Source organism: Anabrus simplex, chromosome 1 (assembly GCF_040414725.1).
Source record: "Anabrus simplex isolate iqAnaSimp1 chromosome 1, ASM4041472v1, whole genome shotgun sequence".
Classification (NCBI taxonomy): Eukaryota; Metazoa; Arthropoda; class Insecta; order Orthoptera; family Tettigoniidae; genus Anabrus; species Anabrus simplex.
In genome coordinates this window covers 352,638,109-352,656,737 of record NC_090265.1, presented here as the reverse complement: position 1 = coordinate 352,656,737, position 18,629 = coordinate 352,638,109, and the positions used below count along the sequence as shown (strand labels likewise).

General features: G+C 37.7%; 1 protein-coding gene across 1 annotated transcript in view; it reads left to right on the top strand.

Annotated features, from left to right (window-relative positions):
• LOC136866716 (midasin) overlaps nt 1-18,629 on the top strand; it is a 425,839-nt gene that overhangs the window by 58,278 nt on the left and 348,932 nt on the right. Inside the window, exons 10-11 of the mRNA XM_067143861.2 lie at nt 536-744; nt 8,874-9,020. Coding sequence (XP_066999962.2) covers nt 536-744; nt 8,874-9,020 — 356 coding nt within the window. The remainder of the gene's footprint in view (nt 1-535; nt 745-8,873; nt 9,021-18,629) is intronic.

The following is an 18,629-nucleotide window of genomic DNA, read 5'->3' as shown; positions in this document are numbered from 1 at the left end:
TTTGATGTGGGCAGTGTAGGATAAAAGAAGAAATCTTTGGAAAGGGAAGAAAATGGAAGATTAATACAGGAGGTAAAAGAATGGTAACTCAGGATAAACCAGAAGGTATAAAAAAGGAGTCTAACAGGTCAATAAAAGTAACATAATGTAACTAATAAGTGATAAATCAAGGTATATACAGAAAGGAACACAAAACAAAACTCAAATTAGGATAAGCTCCATGACAGATCAGTGAGGAAGGGGGAATGATGTAGAGAGGATAAACATGAAAGCACTGAAGGATAATGAGAGTGTTCTTATATTTATACACTGCCACCCTTACATAGTTATGTGTGCTATACTTTTCTCGTTTTGGCTGCATATTTAGGAACATAAAATATCATGTGTTTATTTTGTTCCCCTGCCACTTCACTGTATTGTCATTTGTTTCATGATCTTAATGTATGGCCTTTTATTGCTAAGGAAATATATACTGTCCATTACTATCATCTTACTTGTATGTACATGTTTGTTTATTTCTCATCTTGTGTGACAGGTGTGTTAGTTGAAGCAATGCGTAAAGGTCATTGGATCATCCTCGATGAACTTAACCTTGCCCCTACTGATGTGCTGGAGGCTTTAAATAGAGTTTTGGATGATAACAGAGAGCTCTTCATACCTGAAACTCAAGAAACTGTGAAAGCTGACCCCCGCTTCATGTTGTTTGCTACACAGAATCCTCCTGGACAGTATGGTGGAAGAAAGGTAATGTAGATGGGTTCAAAATATCACTGTCTTTCACCATGTGCACTTAAGTGGTAAACTGCTGCTTTCCATCTGTTCCCTGTGTAAGTATGTATATATATATATACACACACACACAGTAGAACCCCTATTTAACATTTTTACAGGGACCTGATATTTTTGACCTTAAATGGAGGTTTACCTTAAATCAAGGTTTCAGTAGAAAGCACACGCTTTCTAGAGATCATTGCCTGTATTAACGTAAATGGTACTATCTTAGATTATTTACACAGTGACAGTGCTTTAAAGGCACGTGGTAACTTATCTTAGATTATTTACACAGTGACAGTGCTTTAAAGGCACGTGGTAACTTGTTTCAAGTAATTGGACAGAACACAACGGGCTGGATATTATAAAATTGCAATAAATGTTTCCACAGCACGTGATGTAAAAAGTGACATCATCACTGTCTGCTTCCAGTGTGACATCATCATACGTAACAACAGACCATTATATTCAATTACGGCCTTCAGTGAAGTTGTATTGAAAACATTGCTAATTTATGTTTTCGCACAACATTTAAAGTCAAGAATTTTATGTTTGGTGCGTATAGAATGAGATTACTGAACAATAAGTTAGATTGTACAAGATCCACCTTTTCAATACAAGATGTGTTGTTGGTTAAAATTACAACCTCATTTATTTATGGTACCGGTTTCAACATCCATGGACGTCATCATCAGCCAATTAGGGTCATTATACAAAGATACACATTAAAGTTAAAACATACAAAATTGACCCTCATAATTAAAACTGTCTATAATAAGTTAAAATACAAGGCATATTTATGCTAAATGTCCAGGTTTAAATATGTAATTTGTACAAGTTTGACAACTTGTTAGTCACAAATAAAAATAAAAAACTGATGCAGGGAAGCCTCGCAGAAAAACAAGTTCAAAGTCTTTGACACTCCTAAAATTTATAGATTTGAGTGCTTTGTGCGGCATTGGTAGCCAACGTATGTAGAGAAATATATGCTGAGTGCAATGCAGTAATGTTAAATACGTCAAAAGAGTGGATGGTGTTCCTCTGTGAGCATAAAAATGACACTAAGTCAATAGGTAATATATATGAAAACCATCTTCGTAAAATACGATGTTATGTCGTATTATACTGGAGCAAGTGGATCTTGTGGCCAGAACTGTGTGTTGAAGATGTTAAAAGATTCTCGATCCAATGCGGGCCTGTAGTATGGAAGATAAAAGCGAGTTACCCTCGGATAGTGGAAATGGGGCAAGAAAGTAAAACTTTATGAAGAGTCACCTCAGTTGGCTGGTTGTGTGTGCTGCGGAGTTGAAGAGGAACTGGCTATGAAGTGGCATGGACCGACTGGGGAAGGAAGGGGAGAGGGAGGAGTTTGTTAGGGAGGGGGAGGGGCGATAGACAGGGCGGGATCAGGGGGTTTTGGAGGTAGGAAGGGATATTGCGTCAAAGAGTTAGTCCTATCTGAAAGACTGAGCTATTTTCCCGAATTTCCCGGATTTTCAGTTTCTCAGAGACGTCATTTAAATTAAAGTTTGAATTAAAAAACTGGTCTAAGTGAATGTAGCAGCTTTCGGTAGTATCTAAAAGGGGGCCCTTGCTAAGCGTATCAAGGATCTCAATGTCCTGGTCTATTCCGTAAAATTTGTGCTTAGCATCGTGTATATGCTGGTCTACCACGGAAAATCTATTATACCTAATTGCATTTGTATGTTTTGTGTACCTGATTTTTATGCTGTGATCAGTTTGCCCAATATATGAGCTGCTGCAGTCATTGCATCGGAATCTGTATACACCTGATTGTGGGAAAAGTTTAGAACTATTGATCATGTTGGAATTGTGTAGAATGTCCGAATTTCTATTGTTCTGAAGGAGATGTTAACATTATGCTTCTTAAATATATTGGTGACGTTATGGTTTTATCAAAAGTGAAATATGAAAACAATTTTGATTTTGACTTATCCTTTATTAAATTTGATTTTGAGCGGTGCTTAAATTTATTGTGTGTTCAGTAAAACTGTTGTTATAACCATCAAACTTTGCAATAGCACGAATGATATTCACTTCCCTACTCAGATCAGTTTCAGACATGGGGACTTTAAATGCACGGTCCACTAAGCTGTTGTAAGTGGCACGTTTTTGAGTCTGAGGATGTATTGAGTCTTGTTTTATAGTCATTGCTCTGTGGGTAGGTTTTTCTGAAAATTCTATTTAAGAAAGAAGAGGAAAGTCTGGTGATTGTTAAATCTAAAAAAAAAACGAGCTCGATAGCTGCAGTCGCTTAATTGCGGCCAGTATTCGGGAGATAGTGGGTTCGAGCCCCTTTGTCGGCAGCCCTGAAGATGGTTTTCCGTGGTTTCCCATTTTCACACCAGGCAAATGCTGGGGCTGTACCTAATTAAGGCCACGGCTGCTTCCTTCCCACTCCTAGCTCCTTCCTGTCCCATCATCGCCATAAGACCTGTCTGTGTCGGTGCGACGTAAAGCAAATAGCAAAAAAAAACAAAAAAAAAAAAACTAAAAATTTGATAGAGCTGTTAATTTCTGATTCTAATGTAAAGTTAATATTACGATCAATGTTATTGAGATTTATTAGCGTCGTCGGTGCATCGGTAGAGCGTTCATCTAAGATAAATGTGTCATCCACATATCTGGCCCACGTCTGAATATTGTTGAATCTCGCATCCTTATCAGTTGCCGTGTGTTCCAAGAAAGCCGGGTATATTTCGGCCAAAATGCCAGAGGCCGGCTGATGATGACCCAGGTCTGGGGTTGAAACTGGTACTATTTGTGATGAACTTGTGATGTAACTTCGCATTACTGAGTGTTATTGTATTGAATAGTTGGAACCATAATTTATATTATTAATTTAATTGTAAGGGATTCATCTCAAATAGATCAATGTATTCAGCCAGCAAAGCTGAGGAATTTTGATTGATACCAGGAACATAATTCATTCGACAACCTCTGGGAATTGACTGTCTGGAGCTCTTGTTCACCGCATCTACAAACAGGTCGTAGTCAGAAATGCCAATATCAGATACAGCTTCTTCCAGATATGCAGTGAACTTGTTCCAGTCCACTGTATTAAAATTATATCACCTGCGGAAAGGTACAATCATGGGACGTACCGCAGCAAATACCTGACACATGATGGGTCTGTGCTGTGTGTGTAGTATAGGGATGCCAATGTTTTTTATGCACTGCTGAGCAATTCCTTCGCTAACAAAGATTAGATCAGGGTTATAACCTTGTTGCCAATGTCCGCTGTTAAAAGAAGGAGGTAGTTTAGCATTGTGTAACAGTAGCATCTGGCGGATCTCAGCCCATTGCAGCACGGCCTCTCCATCTTCATTCCCATATTCATTACCCAAAATGTTGCTTTGGCTGTTAAAGTCACCAATTACACAATGTGAACTGCTTGATTGTCAAAATTCCTTGGTTTCTGGAAATGGAATGCAGAATTTGGTGGTTTATATACAGAAGAAACAGTGCAATGATTTAACTCAACTGTAAGGAGTTATACATCAGCACAGTCAGATATACTGTATCAGTGGACAGGACCGCTATACCAGGTTTGACAAATATTGCACTTCCATGCTGTTGACTTGGTCTCTGTACCACTAAACGCATGCCAGAAATTCTTAGCCTGCTCTGATTATTGTTTCGATGGCTTTCTTGTACACACAGGACATCACAGCCATGTTTCTTACATAAATTCTGCAACAGTTCTTCTTTTATAAGTTGCATTCCTTCGATGTTTATTTTTCTTCATAATTAATTGCGAGACATTGTCCAATGCTAGTTTTTCTGCAAAAAAAAAAAAAAAAAATTAATAATAATAATAATAATAATAATAATAATAATAATAATAATGGAAGTTATTTCCTTCAAAATCACACATGAGCCATCCACAGCTTTCTTCCTATTGTTATAGCTTTCAACCGATACATTTCACTTGTGACCACATGTCCACGCTCTCTCTCTCTCTCTCTCTCTCTCTTTTCACTCACATGTTTTCATAATTTATTTCCAATTTCTGGAAACCTTACATTCAGTTGCAAAATGTCTGGCAATTTGCAGTTGAAGACAAGCTTTATTTTTTTCTCCACTCATGTACCACAAAGTTTGTACATCATACTTTCTTCCTGCAGCATGAATAAGAATTTGCTCTGTGTCTTCAATAATGTGGAACTGTTCTTTAATCGTGAATGACTTATACTGAGAACTCACACACATGCTTCTACATACTTCAACTGTCTCCATGCAAATCATGTGATATGTATGCAACATGCTTCTTGCTTGTGGTGGGAACAGAATTGCCAACAAATTTCAGAGGAATACAAACTTCCAGGTTTCTGTATGTCAGAAGCATTGTACCAACCTTGAAGCAATTGATACCCAATCTCAAATTTTCTGCCGCCAAAGTTTGAAAGAAAAAACTGAATTGTTCGCTTTTATACTTTATAGCCCACAATGTTAGGCTACATTGGCCAATTCTATACACAGGACACTTGTTTGTTTCTTTCCTATGCTTATACATTTTTATACACAGCTTTTCACAGTGTCTTAACAGTTTTCTCAAAAGTATTATCAGTGAAGTAATTTTAATGTACAAGGGTGTATTCACTTTATTATATGAATAACTACATTTGTATATTTAATAATTCCTGTAAAGTAGATGTGATTACTAAGTGAAGTCTTGTACCGTACCCAGGGATAAATACCCACTAGGACGATGCCTCCATTCCTGTATGAACATCCGACTAACTCAGGGTTGGGCAGAGAGTGGGTTGGTCGTCAATTGGGTCAGGCTAAAAGTCAAAGTTCTACACTTAAATATAAGTAAATGACAGGAAAATGGAGGTATAACTCGAATGAGAAACAAATATATGGGGTAGGATGAATTTATTCATAAATATCCCCGAATCATACAACTTGAAAATCAGTTAACTCAAATAATAGAATATTATAACAAAAATCTCAAAATAAAGAAATAACTGGACATTGACAATGTTAATTGTTTAAAGAAACAAAGTGAAATAAAGTATCCAGCACAACATTGAATACTTGCATACTTTCAGAAATGATCTTATTGTCCATAGTTCATGTTTTATGGTAACAAGTGTACGCATACACTGATATGTAGTTATTTCACATGGAGTCAACTCAAAATCATTGCAACGATACGGGTTATGAATTTAATTTAGATTGAGAGTCGCCAAAAATTTACAGTTAAAGAAAATTACAATATAAGGAAAAGTTACGATGAAAAGAAAAACTAAGACGCAATGTGACATGATATGAATTATGTAAAATACTAGTAGCATTCCCTACGCTATATGTGCAACAAATCAACAATAAGCAAAACTATCACATCTATTTGAATCAGATAAAGAGAAGAAGTCTTACATACTGCACAGATTCTACGTGAATCACAGTTCACCACAAAGGATCTAGTGAGAACTAGATTGACCATCAATACAACTCAGCACTCGGGCTGTTCCCCATTAACAATGAGACAAGATGTTCAAACAACAAGAAACCTCATAAAACATCATCCTGTAAGGGAAAACATATAATTATCCATCAATATCATGTAGAAAGCAATGGGCAACATTGCCTCCTTCTGCTACATTTGCGCACTCAACAGCGCGATCATCCGTCATGTATTTCCTGGTGGGCTGTGAGCTGAAAGGAAATGTTGAACTCAACACTGTACTAAGGTTTGGATTCTGTCTCCCAAGATTGTAACACGGAAATACCATCTCATTCGCGCCGTCTAATAAAAACACGGCCAGTATATCAGCTTGCAATGAGATATCATCTTTTGTCGGCTATACGGAAACTCACGTATAATCATTCCTTCCTAGCATGCTTTTACAAATTAACACACATAAGACTCATTGGTCTGGAATCAATTCCGTAAATTCTGATAATAATATTCTCTCAGAAGACAATTGGCAGGTACATATCCACTGCACATTATTCTTTCACATATCAGGCATGCAATCAGCCTGCAAAATCACTTTATAATTCCGCATGCAATCTTACTTCTCATATCTCTTACGAATCACATCAGCCTTTTACATTATGAGACCCGGTTCTTTTCCTGTGCAAATCATTGGGCAAAAACAGATTCCAACCTAAATTCGAAGATCCTATTCTTTCAATGTCGTTATGCAGCTCCTTACGTACAGCTTCTGAAATACCATGCGTCATGCAATTAACTGTTACTGTCTCTCTAAATGACCAAAATAAAATAACGTAGGAAGTATTTAACTTTGAACTTGGATGAACTTGTCAATCTAATCCCCCTAGCACTAACATACAAGGAAAAATCTGAATAATCCACCCTAAGGAATCATGCATAAATGAACAACAAACTAATCCTAACAAATCCCTCATTATCCCAACTATCTAGTCATAAATCAAAATAAAAATATAGAAAACATGCATTACTCTCTTATCCGTATATACAAAAATATCAAAGTGAAATAAGCACATGCCGTCAGGCTTACATTACGTTAAATAAAATCCCTATTCTAAACTGCACTAGTTTTTTAACATAACCCATATAACATTCCATAATTAATACATGCGTCTTATCTTAATTTTGTGACGACTCTCTGGATACATGGCAGCAGCTCACATCTCTGCCATATTAGGTTATTACTCCATGTCGATCACTGCTTCAACACGGAGAAATACACTTCCTTCTTCCATAGGCGAAGCCATCTTCTTGCTGAAAAGTTATTTAACACTGGAACACAGAAGGCTTTGGATGAGTATCTCTTCCGCTCAATTCTGCACGTACCGAACAACCCTTGGTTACAAACTCAGCCACACACACTGACACATTAATACTGCAAACTTTATATTTAAGGGTATATATACACGGTTATTGAGAGCAGCACGCGGTACAGATCAAGAGTTCCCTGCAAATGCGACCGACATGAAAATCTGAGACAATGGCACGTCTCTCCTGCACCTTCTACACTGCGGCTAATTATCACCGTCTATATGTTGGTAATGAACTTTGCAATAATATAATCTGCAATTAACTCTGCATCAGTTATTTCATCCAGCTGTACTTCTGCACTATCCAAGCGGCCCGTTCAGAATGACGCTCTCCAGAGCTAGGGGTGCTAAGGAAGCTTCCGTAACGCCGTTTCAACTATGGGGTTCCCGCTTGTCTAGACAAACCACCAATCAGAATGCTTGCCATATGTATTGATACAGTATTAATTATAGTACATTAATAAAACACAGTTCAAATAATAGCAAATCTCTTCCTATAATTTTTATATCATATTTCTGATTATATTTCACTTATAGACCTGTGGAAATCCGTCAAATGACAGAATTTAACTCAAGCAACTATACACGTTGGTCAACCTAGGATTATGACTTGGCACGATGTAGACTCCATGTTTGCCATATCCTCACATTCTCATTGGCTGAATATTTAGCTGGGTCAGCACTATGTACACGTGCCGATCTGTGCCAACGCTTGGTGACGCTAAACTATTCTCACGGTCCCGAGGAAGTGTTGGGCAATATCCAGTGACTTGATGTCTCCATCGACTTCCTGTCTCAGCTATCTTGGGATTCATTATTTTCCATATATGACTGATATTTATATGAATAAAATTTATCTATTATGTCAAATAATACCCTGAATATTTCTTATGGGCTGGCAGGATACGGCTCAGTCTTGTCATGTACATCTTCTCTCTTTTTGTATTTGACCACATGTTTCTACCAAGTTCGATAGCTGCAGTTGCTCAGGTGCAGCCAGTATTCAGGAGATAGTGGGTTCGAACCCCATGGTCGGCAGCCATGAAGATGGTTTTCCATGGTTTCCCATTTTCATACCAAGAAAATGCTGGGGCTGTACCATAATTAAGGCCATGGCCGCTTCCTTCCTACTCCTTGCCTTTTCCTGTCCTATCATCGCCATAAGACCTATCTCTGTCGGTGCGATATAAAGCAACTTGCAAAAAAAAAAAAGAGCCATGTTTCTAAACTCTCATTGAAACCATGTTCCCATGATTAAATTCCTGTCAAAATTTATGTTTATAATTGCACGTTATTCTATTTGGCAGATGCTGTCCCGTGCATTCCGAAATCGATTTGTAGAACTACATTTTGCAGAAATTCCAGCGGTTGAATTGGAAACTATATTGCAGAAGAGATGTGACATGCCACCATCTTATTGTAAAAAACTTGTGGCTGTAATGACTGAACTGCAGGTAAGTTAAATACTTCTTACAATTCACATACAGTGGAATCTCTTTGGTAAGTTCTCTTCAAGCACGTTTACCTGTTAACATGACTTTTGTCTGTCCCAGTCTAATTAAATGCACATTAACACATCTATACTTCCCATTTAAGACAGTCAAATTTTTATAGCATTATTTTGACTAGACATAATTTTCACCGTTATTGCTGACTAAGTTTAAAATTTAGTTACTCGCATTGTGTACGGTATAACATTCTTTCATAGTTTTTGACAGCATATGCGCTGTGTCCTTGACTGAGAAGTTAATATAAGGCATTCTCTTTCTATTGCTCTCCCTCCCTTCCTTCCCCCCCCCCCCCCCCCCCCCCCTGTTAGCACACTTATACTGAAAGTCAATTCAAGGACTGAGGGAAGGTATCCTTCCGCATGTGAGCATGTCGCCTGTTCCCCCTTCCTGTCTCAGTTCTCCTTCTCCACCACAGTCGGCTTATTATTAACGTCATGCATCTGTCAGACAAGTACTTCATTCTCAAATAGTGTAGCATCAAAAGAATTCACTTCCTTTCGTATAGTTTTACTTTGATTGCGTACCATGCCTACTTATTCCTTTATTAACCATGTAAAACCTGAGATTACTGGCAAATACCAAGGCAAGAGAAGCAAGATTTATTTTTATTTCATAATGCAATTTGTGTGAGGTTCATGGGGACTCACAACGAAAATTATGATGACATAAGTATACGATTCCTCTCTCGTGCGGCTACTGTTAGTGGCAGTTTCTCACAGTTCAACAACTTGAAAACCCACCTATGAGTGGGATTGCAAAATACAGTGTTTCCAGGAATTGTAGTCTCTTCATTCGGAAGATAAAAACTAACTCATGATGCCCTCATGATATCATTTCTGCAGATAGAGGATAGTTACAAAAATAAAGTACAAATTATTATTTTTATTTTGAGTACACTAAGGATCCTATATCCATACCGTGTTAAGGCCTTTCCTGTTTTACTTATGGCGAGTGCAAAGTTTGAACTGAACTGACACATAGGCCTACTAACAAACAGTCAAAGGAACAAACGTTTTCTGTCACATAAATCTGGCATGCAGCTTAGTTGAGTTACTTTTTGTTTCACTTTCCTTACTACCTTGATTGCTTGTTTACATAATTCAGACACTTAAAACAAAATTTTCAGGACTTTAGGGAGACGTATCGTCAGAAACCTGCACGATACATATAAACAACCAGAGACTAGCATATGCGATATGGTTCCTTTAAATTCCTTGCGAGCCATGTAAACACTATACGTAGAAACGCCGGTCAGCTGCACTTTTTTTTACCACTTCTTCCACAGTCCACAGTTTATTCTCATCTCGTTGGCTACTGTAAATGTTCATAACAATTTGTTTAGACTTCCTACTCAATTTCTTCCCCCCCCCCTTACCTTCTTCCCTTTTTTAAAAATTAGCTTTGAAGTATTTCACTTGCGACTCAAGCGTCACGGCATCATCCACGTGTTGCTCTTGGCTGGCAGCCATTATGAATATTGAGTATGCTATTGCAGCCAGTACTGCCAACAGTTTTCTTGGATCCATCTTCAACGTCGTAAAAATTATGCGAACTATAAAGCAATGGAATGAACTCGAACAAAGCTTAAAAAGTACACAATGCAATGAGATATCAAACTCGTGTTAAGTAATTATTTATTTTGTTACATACAGTGACTTACTTGACTTGACTTATTTCCTGTTGCTCCTCCTGGAGCATAGGACTTCCGTGAAACACTGCCATCGGTTCCAGTTGTTGGCTAACTTCTTCACTTCGTTCCAAGTTTTCCCCACTGTTAGACATTCCTCTTCATTAGTCTTTTTCCAGGTCTTCTTCGGACGTCCGCGCTTTCTAGCGCCTTAGGGTTTCCAGTCGAGCGCTGTCTTTTCAATGGCTCCAGCGGGCTTCCTTAAAGTATGTCCTATCCAACGCCATTTTCTCTCTCTTATCTGCATTTCAATTGGCTCCTGATTAGTTTCTTCCCATAGATCTTTGTTTGAAATAACATCCGGCCATTTTCTATTGATGATACGTCTTAGACAGCGATTCATGAAGACTTATAGTTGTTTAGTCGTCTTCTGGGTAACTTTCCACGTTTCACAGCTGTAAAGCAGAACGTATTTAACATTTGTGTTAAAAAGTCGTAGCTTAGTTTTTCTAGAAATGTTCTTGTTTCTCCATATAGGATATAATTGAACAAAAGCACCATTTGCTTTCCTGATACGACTCTTAATGTATTCTTCTGCTCCTCCAGTCGTAGTAACCATACTCCCAAGTTATATGAAGGAGTCTACTTGCTCTATCTCTTTATCGTCTATCTCTTTATCGTCTATCTCTTTATCATCTGTCTCTTTATCATCTATAGACAATTTATCCTCAATTTTGGAATTGACTCTCATCTCCTTGGTCTTATTAATATTTAAGTCCGGCATCCTCTGCCTCCTCCTTCAACCGCTTAATCTTCTCTTCCATATCTCTGAACCGTTGAGCCAGTAGGCAGATGTCATCTGCAAAAACAAGGTCTTCTAACCTATTTTGTAAGCCTCACTGGATCCCCTTTTTCTGACCTCGATACACTCTCCTCAGCACACTATCCAACACAAGTAGGAAAAGCGTTGAAGAAACAATACAGCCCTGTCATACTCCCGAAGTCACATCTATTGGTTCAGTAAGATCTCCCATATGCAGAACCTGACATTTGTAACCCTCATACATATCCTTTATAATATTCAGAATCATTTGTAGTATACCATATTTAGCAAGTGTTTGCCACATAATTCTTCTATTCACAGAGTTGAAGATCTGCTCAAAATCAATCAAAGTCAAGTAGAGGGTGTTCTGCCATTCTGCACTTTGTTCCAAGATGATTCTCAGAGTGTTTATGAGATCGACACAGCTACGATGTTTATGAAAACCAACCTGTTCCCTTGTAAGGCGCAATTCCCCAACATCCTTCACCCGCTCTAAAATGATCCTTGAAAGCACCTTACTTGGTTCCGACAACGATGTGATTCCCCTTCAATTATCACGCTTAGTAATATCCCCTTTCTTTGGTATCTTATCAATCAGGCCTTTCTTCCATTCAGGTGGTATCTTTTCTTCATTCCAGATCCTTTCCAACAGGGGGTGCAATAATTTTGCCGAGGTCTCAATATCTGCTTTAAGTATTTCTGGAGCGATATTATCCATACCTGGTGCTTTTCCATTTCTTATCTGTTTCAAGGCCTTCTCTATTTCTGAACAGGTTGGAGGATGTAAATTTATTCTTGGGTCACTATCTACTGGTTCCATTTGTCGGTTACCATTCTGTTCTATATCTCTATTGAGCAACTCCGAGAAATGCTCCTTCCATCTCTGTAGCTGTTCTTCCCGGGTGGTCAGTAGTTCACCTCTCTTGTTGTTAATGGGTTTATTCCTGATAAGTCCTCTCCTTGACAGTTTCTTTGTGATACTATACAATTCCTTAGCATCTCCCCTTGCTGATGCCTCTTCTGCCATTCGTGCTTGTTCATCTACCCACTGTATATGATCTTTTCTTACTCTTTTCTTCACACTTTTATCAGCTTCCACATATTCTTTTTGTGCTGCAGCTTTCTGTTGTCTTGTTTTACACATATTTATCTTTGCCTTAACTAGCTTTCTAGCCTCTATTTTTTTCCAAGTATCATCAGACATCCATTCTTTCTTGAGATAATTATGAAATCCAAGCACCTTCTCACCAACTTCTAAATATGCGTCCTTTACTTTCTTCCATGATAATTCAACATCCATCATAAGTTCTGGTTCAACAGCAAGAGCTTCAAAGCTGTTTCTTAATTCTATCTGGAATTCTTTCCTTTTAGTTTCATCTTGCAATTTACCTGAATCAAATTTCTTGTTTCGACTTTCAAATTTCCTTCCACTTGCCACAATTGTCATTCTAAACTCTGCAACTACCAGGTGATGATCACTTCCAATATCTGCCCCTCTTTTATTTCTAACATCAGTCATTGATCTTCTAAACTTTCTACTTATTGCGATGTGGTCTGTCTGGTTTTCTGTAACCTGATCTGGCGACACCCATGTAATCTTATGGCATCGTTTATGAGGGAATAAAGTGCCACCCACTACCAAATCGTGGCTAGCACAGAAATCAATGTAAAGCTCTCCATTTTCATTACAGTCACCAACTCCATGCACTCCCATAATTTGTTCAAGCCCCTCATTGTTAGAACCAACCTTTGCATTTAAATCCCCCATCACAATGATAATATCCCTCTTTCCCACTCTCTTAATAGTCTCATTTAGCTGGCAGTAGAATTCTTCCTTTTTTCCAATCTCTGACATTTCTGTGGGAGCTTAACACTGGATCACAGTCACATTGCGAACCTGGGTCTTGAATCGAGCTGTCATCAGTCTTTCTGAGATGGGTTTCCAATCAAGGAGGCTCCTCTTTGCAGTTTCATTCAATAGCAATCCTACACCTTCTCTATGTTCTGCATTTTCCCCCCACTTGCCCAGAATACAGGAATGTGCACCTATTAAGAGTCTGTATTTCTCCGAATTCTGGCCACCGTACTTCACTTAATCCAAGGATATCCAGCCTGTATTCCTCCATCGCTTTAGCCACTTGCTTCAATTTACTGCTCTCTCTCAGGGTTCTGACATTCCAAAAACCTATTCTCGTTTTCCGTTTCATGCCAAAAGCCATCAGGTTGTGTTTTTCACTTCGGTTTCTTTAATATTTCATATTTAAGGCTGTGCGAGTTATTAGCCCACAGCAACCCGAGCTTGGTGGTGGGACTGCCACGTAAGCCTCCAAGCCTGCTGTTTTCTGTAGGGGTTGTCTCCCTTAGCCTTTGAAGATCCTTCTTAACCACAAGGCAGTGGTTCCCCTTGTTTCTTTAAACCCCACGGGAAGAGGGTTGCCTCGTCTGCCAGATTTGCCGTTCCAAAATTATCTTTTTCCGTCACATCTGTCATTGAGGACTTTACCAGAGCCCCATTAGCCGTCACTTTTCAGGGTTCCTGTAGGGCCTTCACAGCTACCGTAGCGGTCATGGGGCACACACAGTCCCCGCTGTACATCACCCCTGCAGGCAATCCCTTACTTCATGCTGTTGCCTACCTCCCACGACGTGGACGAGGGGTTGGACTTATGGGAGGCATTACATACAGTACCGAAAACAATAACTATTCACAGCCGTCTAAGTATGAAATATAAGAGTTAGTAACAAACACGAATAACATATAACTTGTGAAATATTTTCCATATTTTTACAGCGCAAAAATTTTTAATTGGTCAAGTCAGTTCACCAGAATATCTAACTAAACTGAGGGAAGCTCCTGACTGCAGCAACAGACAACAAACATAGGAACTATTTACCGCTGCGGAAACCTCTTCAATGTTACATGTAATAAATATCATTTTTGGTCCGTATTGATGATATTTGATTGAAATAATAACATTAAGCTATTTATTAGACCACCTAATCAATACAAAATCGTCTTGGATGATTTACATAAATTTGTTAACTAATAGTGGTACATGTTTCGCCTTCCCTGAAGGCATCATCAGCCATAGTCTTAACCTTAAATTAAAAATAAGCGTCTAAATAACATGTAGTAATGAAATGAATTTTAAAATCTTGAAGAGATTTGAAGTAAAATAACATTAAAAATAACAATGATGGTTTGAAAATACAATGTGATGAGATATAATAGTGGAAGTATTAACAAAATTAACATTAGAAGGCTGCTAAAATAAGTGCAATGGGTAAAACAACAGATTGTTATACAACAAGTAGTAAGATTGCATAAAAGTAAAGTTGATAGTCTGGCGGTTATAATTAGACGATGGCGAAAAATCGTATATAATCAAAGTAAAGAAGAGAGAATAAAAGTCAACATTAGTCGAGAGATCCGAAGTTAATCATGATCTTGAAGATAAAAGACGAAAGTCAGATGCATATGGTGAAGTTGTAGAACACGTTGACCATATGAAGTTGGTGAATAGAAGTTGAAGAACAGTTTCAAATAGGATCACTATGGACCATCTCAAAATTTGAAGTGATGTTCAAATGTTGTAAATTGTGAGTTTGTGGGTATTCTAGTTGAAAAAGCATATAAAAGTGGAATCTGTAAAAGGAAGCAAGAAACGTAGAGTTAATTGTGTGAAAAGATATTTGAAAATATTGAAGTAGAATCGTGTGCACTTACCATTTGACGGTGACAAAGATAGCTTGTAACGTTATGAGTTAGAAGTATTTGCAACAGTAGACTTCTTGCTACGTGTGTTATAACCGAAGGTTTGTGCTGGAGAAGGATCTGTTTGCGTTGACGTAACTATTGGAGGGGGGTTGCTATTGGTGGGAGGGAAGGAAGAGAGTGTATTACTGCGCGTGTTGTAACGGTGTAAGGCTATTGGAGGGAGCGATGTTACAGTGGGTGTGGCTATGGGTTTATTGGTTGTATTTGAATTAGAGGTACTAGCGGCGGGGTGAAGGGAGGGGGGTATATTAGCTGTAGGGGAGGTGGGAATGCTAATTGATGTGAGGTTGAAGATTTTTAAGAATATGTTGGTGTTCTACAACTTCACCATACGCATCTGACTTTCGTCTTTTATCTTCAAGATCATGATTAACTTCGGATCTCTCGACTAACTTTGACTTTTATTCTCTCTTCTTTACTTTGATTATATACGATTTTTCGCCATCGTCTAATTATAACCGCCAGACTATCAACTTTACTTTTATGCAATCTTACTACTTGTTGTATAACAATCTGTTGTTTTATCCATTGCACTTATTTTAGCAGCCTTCTAATGTTAATTTTGTTAATACTTCCACTATTATATCTCATCACATTGTATTTTCAAACCATCATTGTTATTTTTAATGTTATTTTACTTCAAATCTCTTCAAGATTTTAAAATTCATTTCATTACTACATGTTATTTAGACGCTTATTTTTAATTAAGGTTAAGACTATGGCTGATGATGCCTTCAGGGAAGGCGAAACATGTACCACTATTAGTTAACAAATTTATGTAAATCATCCAAGACGATTTTTTATTGATTAGGTGGTCTAATAAATAGCTTAATGTTATTATTTCAACCTCTTCACTGACCAGAACTCTGGCTAACATCAAAGGGACCGCTTAGGTCTTGAGTGACTCTCAGTATAGTTGAGCAGCTTTTTCAGTTTGTCTTAGTAACAAAGTTTACAAAGCGTGTTTTAAATTTTGGAGAAGAAGGAAGTGCGACAGACAACCAATTATGAAAAGTTGATGTTCAATCAAGAAGTAGACTGAAATCCTCACATGAAGCGTGTGGGTATTGCATGGAAGTGAACATACCAAGCTAGAGGAAAGAAATTGAATATGCTTGTGAAGGAACAAGTGGCAAAAGAAAATGAGTGTGTGAAGGTCGGTTTCCAAAGATTGGAAGTGTGTTTCAGAAGTGATGTTTTATGAATGATATATGATAATTGATATGTCATATAAAGATAAGTATACAAAAACAGATAATTCCAGGAATTTTAGGCCTTTACCAGAGGGAGGTCCGTGGATGTACAGAAGAATGAAAGAAATGTTTCAACTTGTATTATATTTAATTAATGGCAATCATTAGTGTGTTTAACATGGAACTAGATTTTTTTAAACAGAGATAACAACACAACATTAAGAACAGTTACAACTGTGATATCATCCCCACTATGGCAAACTAGCGAAAGTGACGAATAAGGAAACCTGTAGTTCTAAAGTTTTGGTCTAGATTTTAATGTTTATATAATGTCTACCCTCTGACAAAGTCTCACATCTGCAGCTCATTCTGTACGGATAACACACAAAACCAATCAGTAAATATAAAAAATGATTTGACATTAGTAATCGCAACTTCTTTTATCTCTCCTAATTTTTTTACAATTTGCAGATTCATTAGTTTGCCAGAGGAGGGACGATATATAAAGGATTGAGAAACTAACCTCACCAGGAGGATAAATGTATTATACAATGGCTTATAACAAGCTGTGATCAAAAACTAATACATCTTATCGCTCTCAATGCGATTTTGACGTAAATAAATATCACACGAGAACGCGTTCACTTTCTTGTGTAAACTACTTTATTGTCACTGTGAGTCACAACACACGATTACGCACAATAGCAGGTGACTTTACAACACTTAATAGCAGAATACCCTGAAGTCGATTCTGACAAGTACGGATATCGACTTTGACTCGTTCACTATAACACACACACTCTTGAACTGACTCCACCTCAGAGTCCAACAGTCACTCCGAGTCCAACTTTGACTGACTCACTGACTGACAGCTTGATATATATACTGTTCGATCAGCCGCCTAGAATTATCAATTTCTGGAAGGGTTCTTACAACACTCTAAACGGAACACACTCAAAACATAGATCGACCAGCTAGTCGAATGGAGTACTCCAGTAATGGATCCAGCTCAAACTTTTGTTTACTGTTTGCCAATACGCATGGAAATCTCTCGCAACATTCCTAATGTCTCTACATGTATCTGGATTATGAACCTTACAGTAAGTTTCCAGAACCTTTCATATGTACCAAATTATAGCAGAATACACCTAATATATGGACATTATAGAGTTTTCTACAGATTTTGAGGTTAAACTTATACACAATACGTATTTGAGGTTATACGAATTTATAATTATTTACAGGGAAACCCTGTATTAGTCATATTTAACATTTAATAAAAGATAATTTAGCATTTAATGAAATATAATTAAACTATATTAAATATAATAATTGAAGGTTTTACACCAGTTAGGATGTTGTACCTATGACAATCTTTAAAGGAAATTACAAATTAGAACTTCAGCAAGACTAGAATAACAATGGTAGGTACCTGAAAATGAGGAAGATCAATAAGTAAAGGAGTAACCTCTCCTTCTCCAAATATTGAAAAGATTTGACAATTTAAATACTCACAGTATATAGACAATGCACAATTAGAGAAATATTTTAGTAAAATCTGAACATATTCAAATGAAGAATGACACACTGTTTACATGAGTAGCCATGACACACAACAGTCCAGCCAACTTGAGTACAAGAAATACAGGTGTTCCAACTGTTCCAAAAAGAAAAAAAGAAGAAAAAGGGAGCGCACTACGTTCAGTGCATTGGCACGACAGGCAAAGTCCAGGGTTCTATTCTATGCCTTATGGTGGAAGGCACAAATCGAATATTTAGAAAGAAGAGAAAACGAAGTGGGAAGGGAGGGTATAATGACACAAAAGGAGGGCAGAAAAATTTAGTAGTCCATCATGGGTTAGGTCCCCAGCATCATCTGCCACTTAAGAAAAAGGCAGAATCTGGATTTAAACCTTATAAGAAAAACAGAACTGGGAAGAACGGGTTTACTCAGAAAGTCGAAAGGTCTATCCCCCTACCTGAATCATTGGTGACACTTCAGCAGGAATGAAGTGAAAAATCCTCATGCAGACGAAATCGATATAGGTTCCAGTCTCGAACTGATCCGATGCACACTGACGGAGAGTGAAGTGATGGCCAAGAATTTATAGGCAGAAAAGTGTGATGTAGA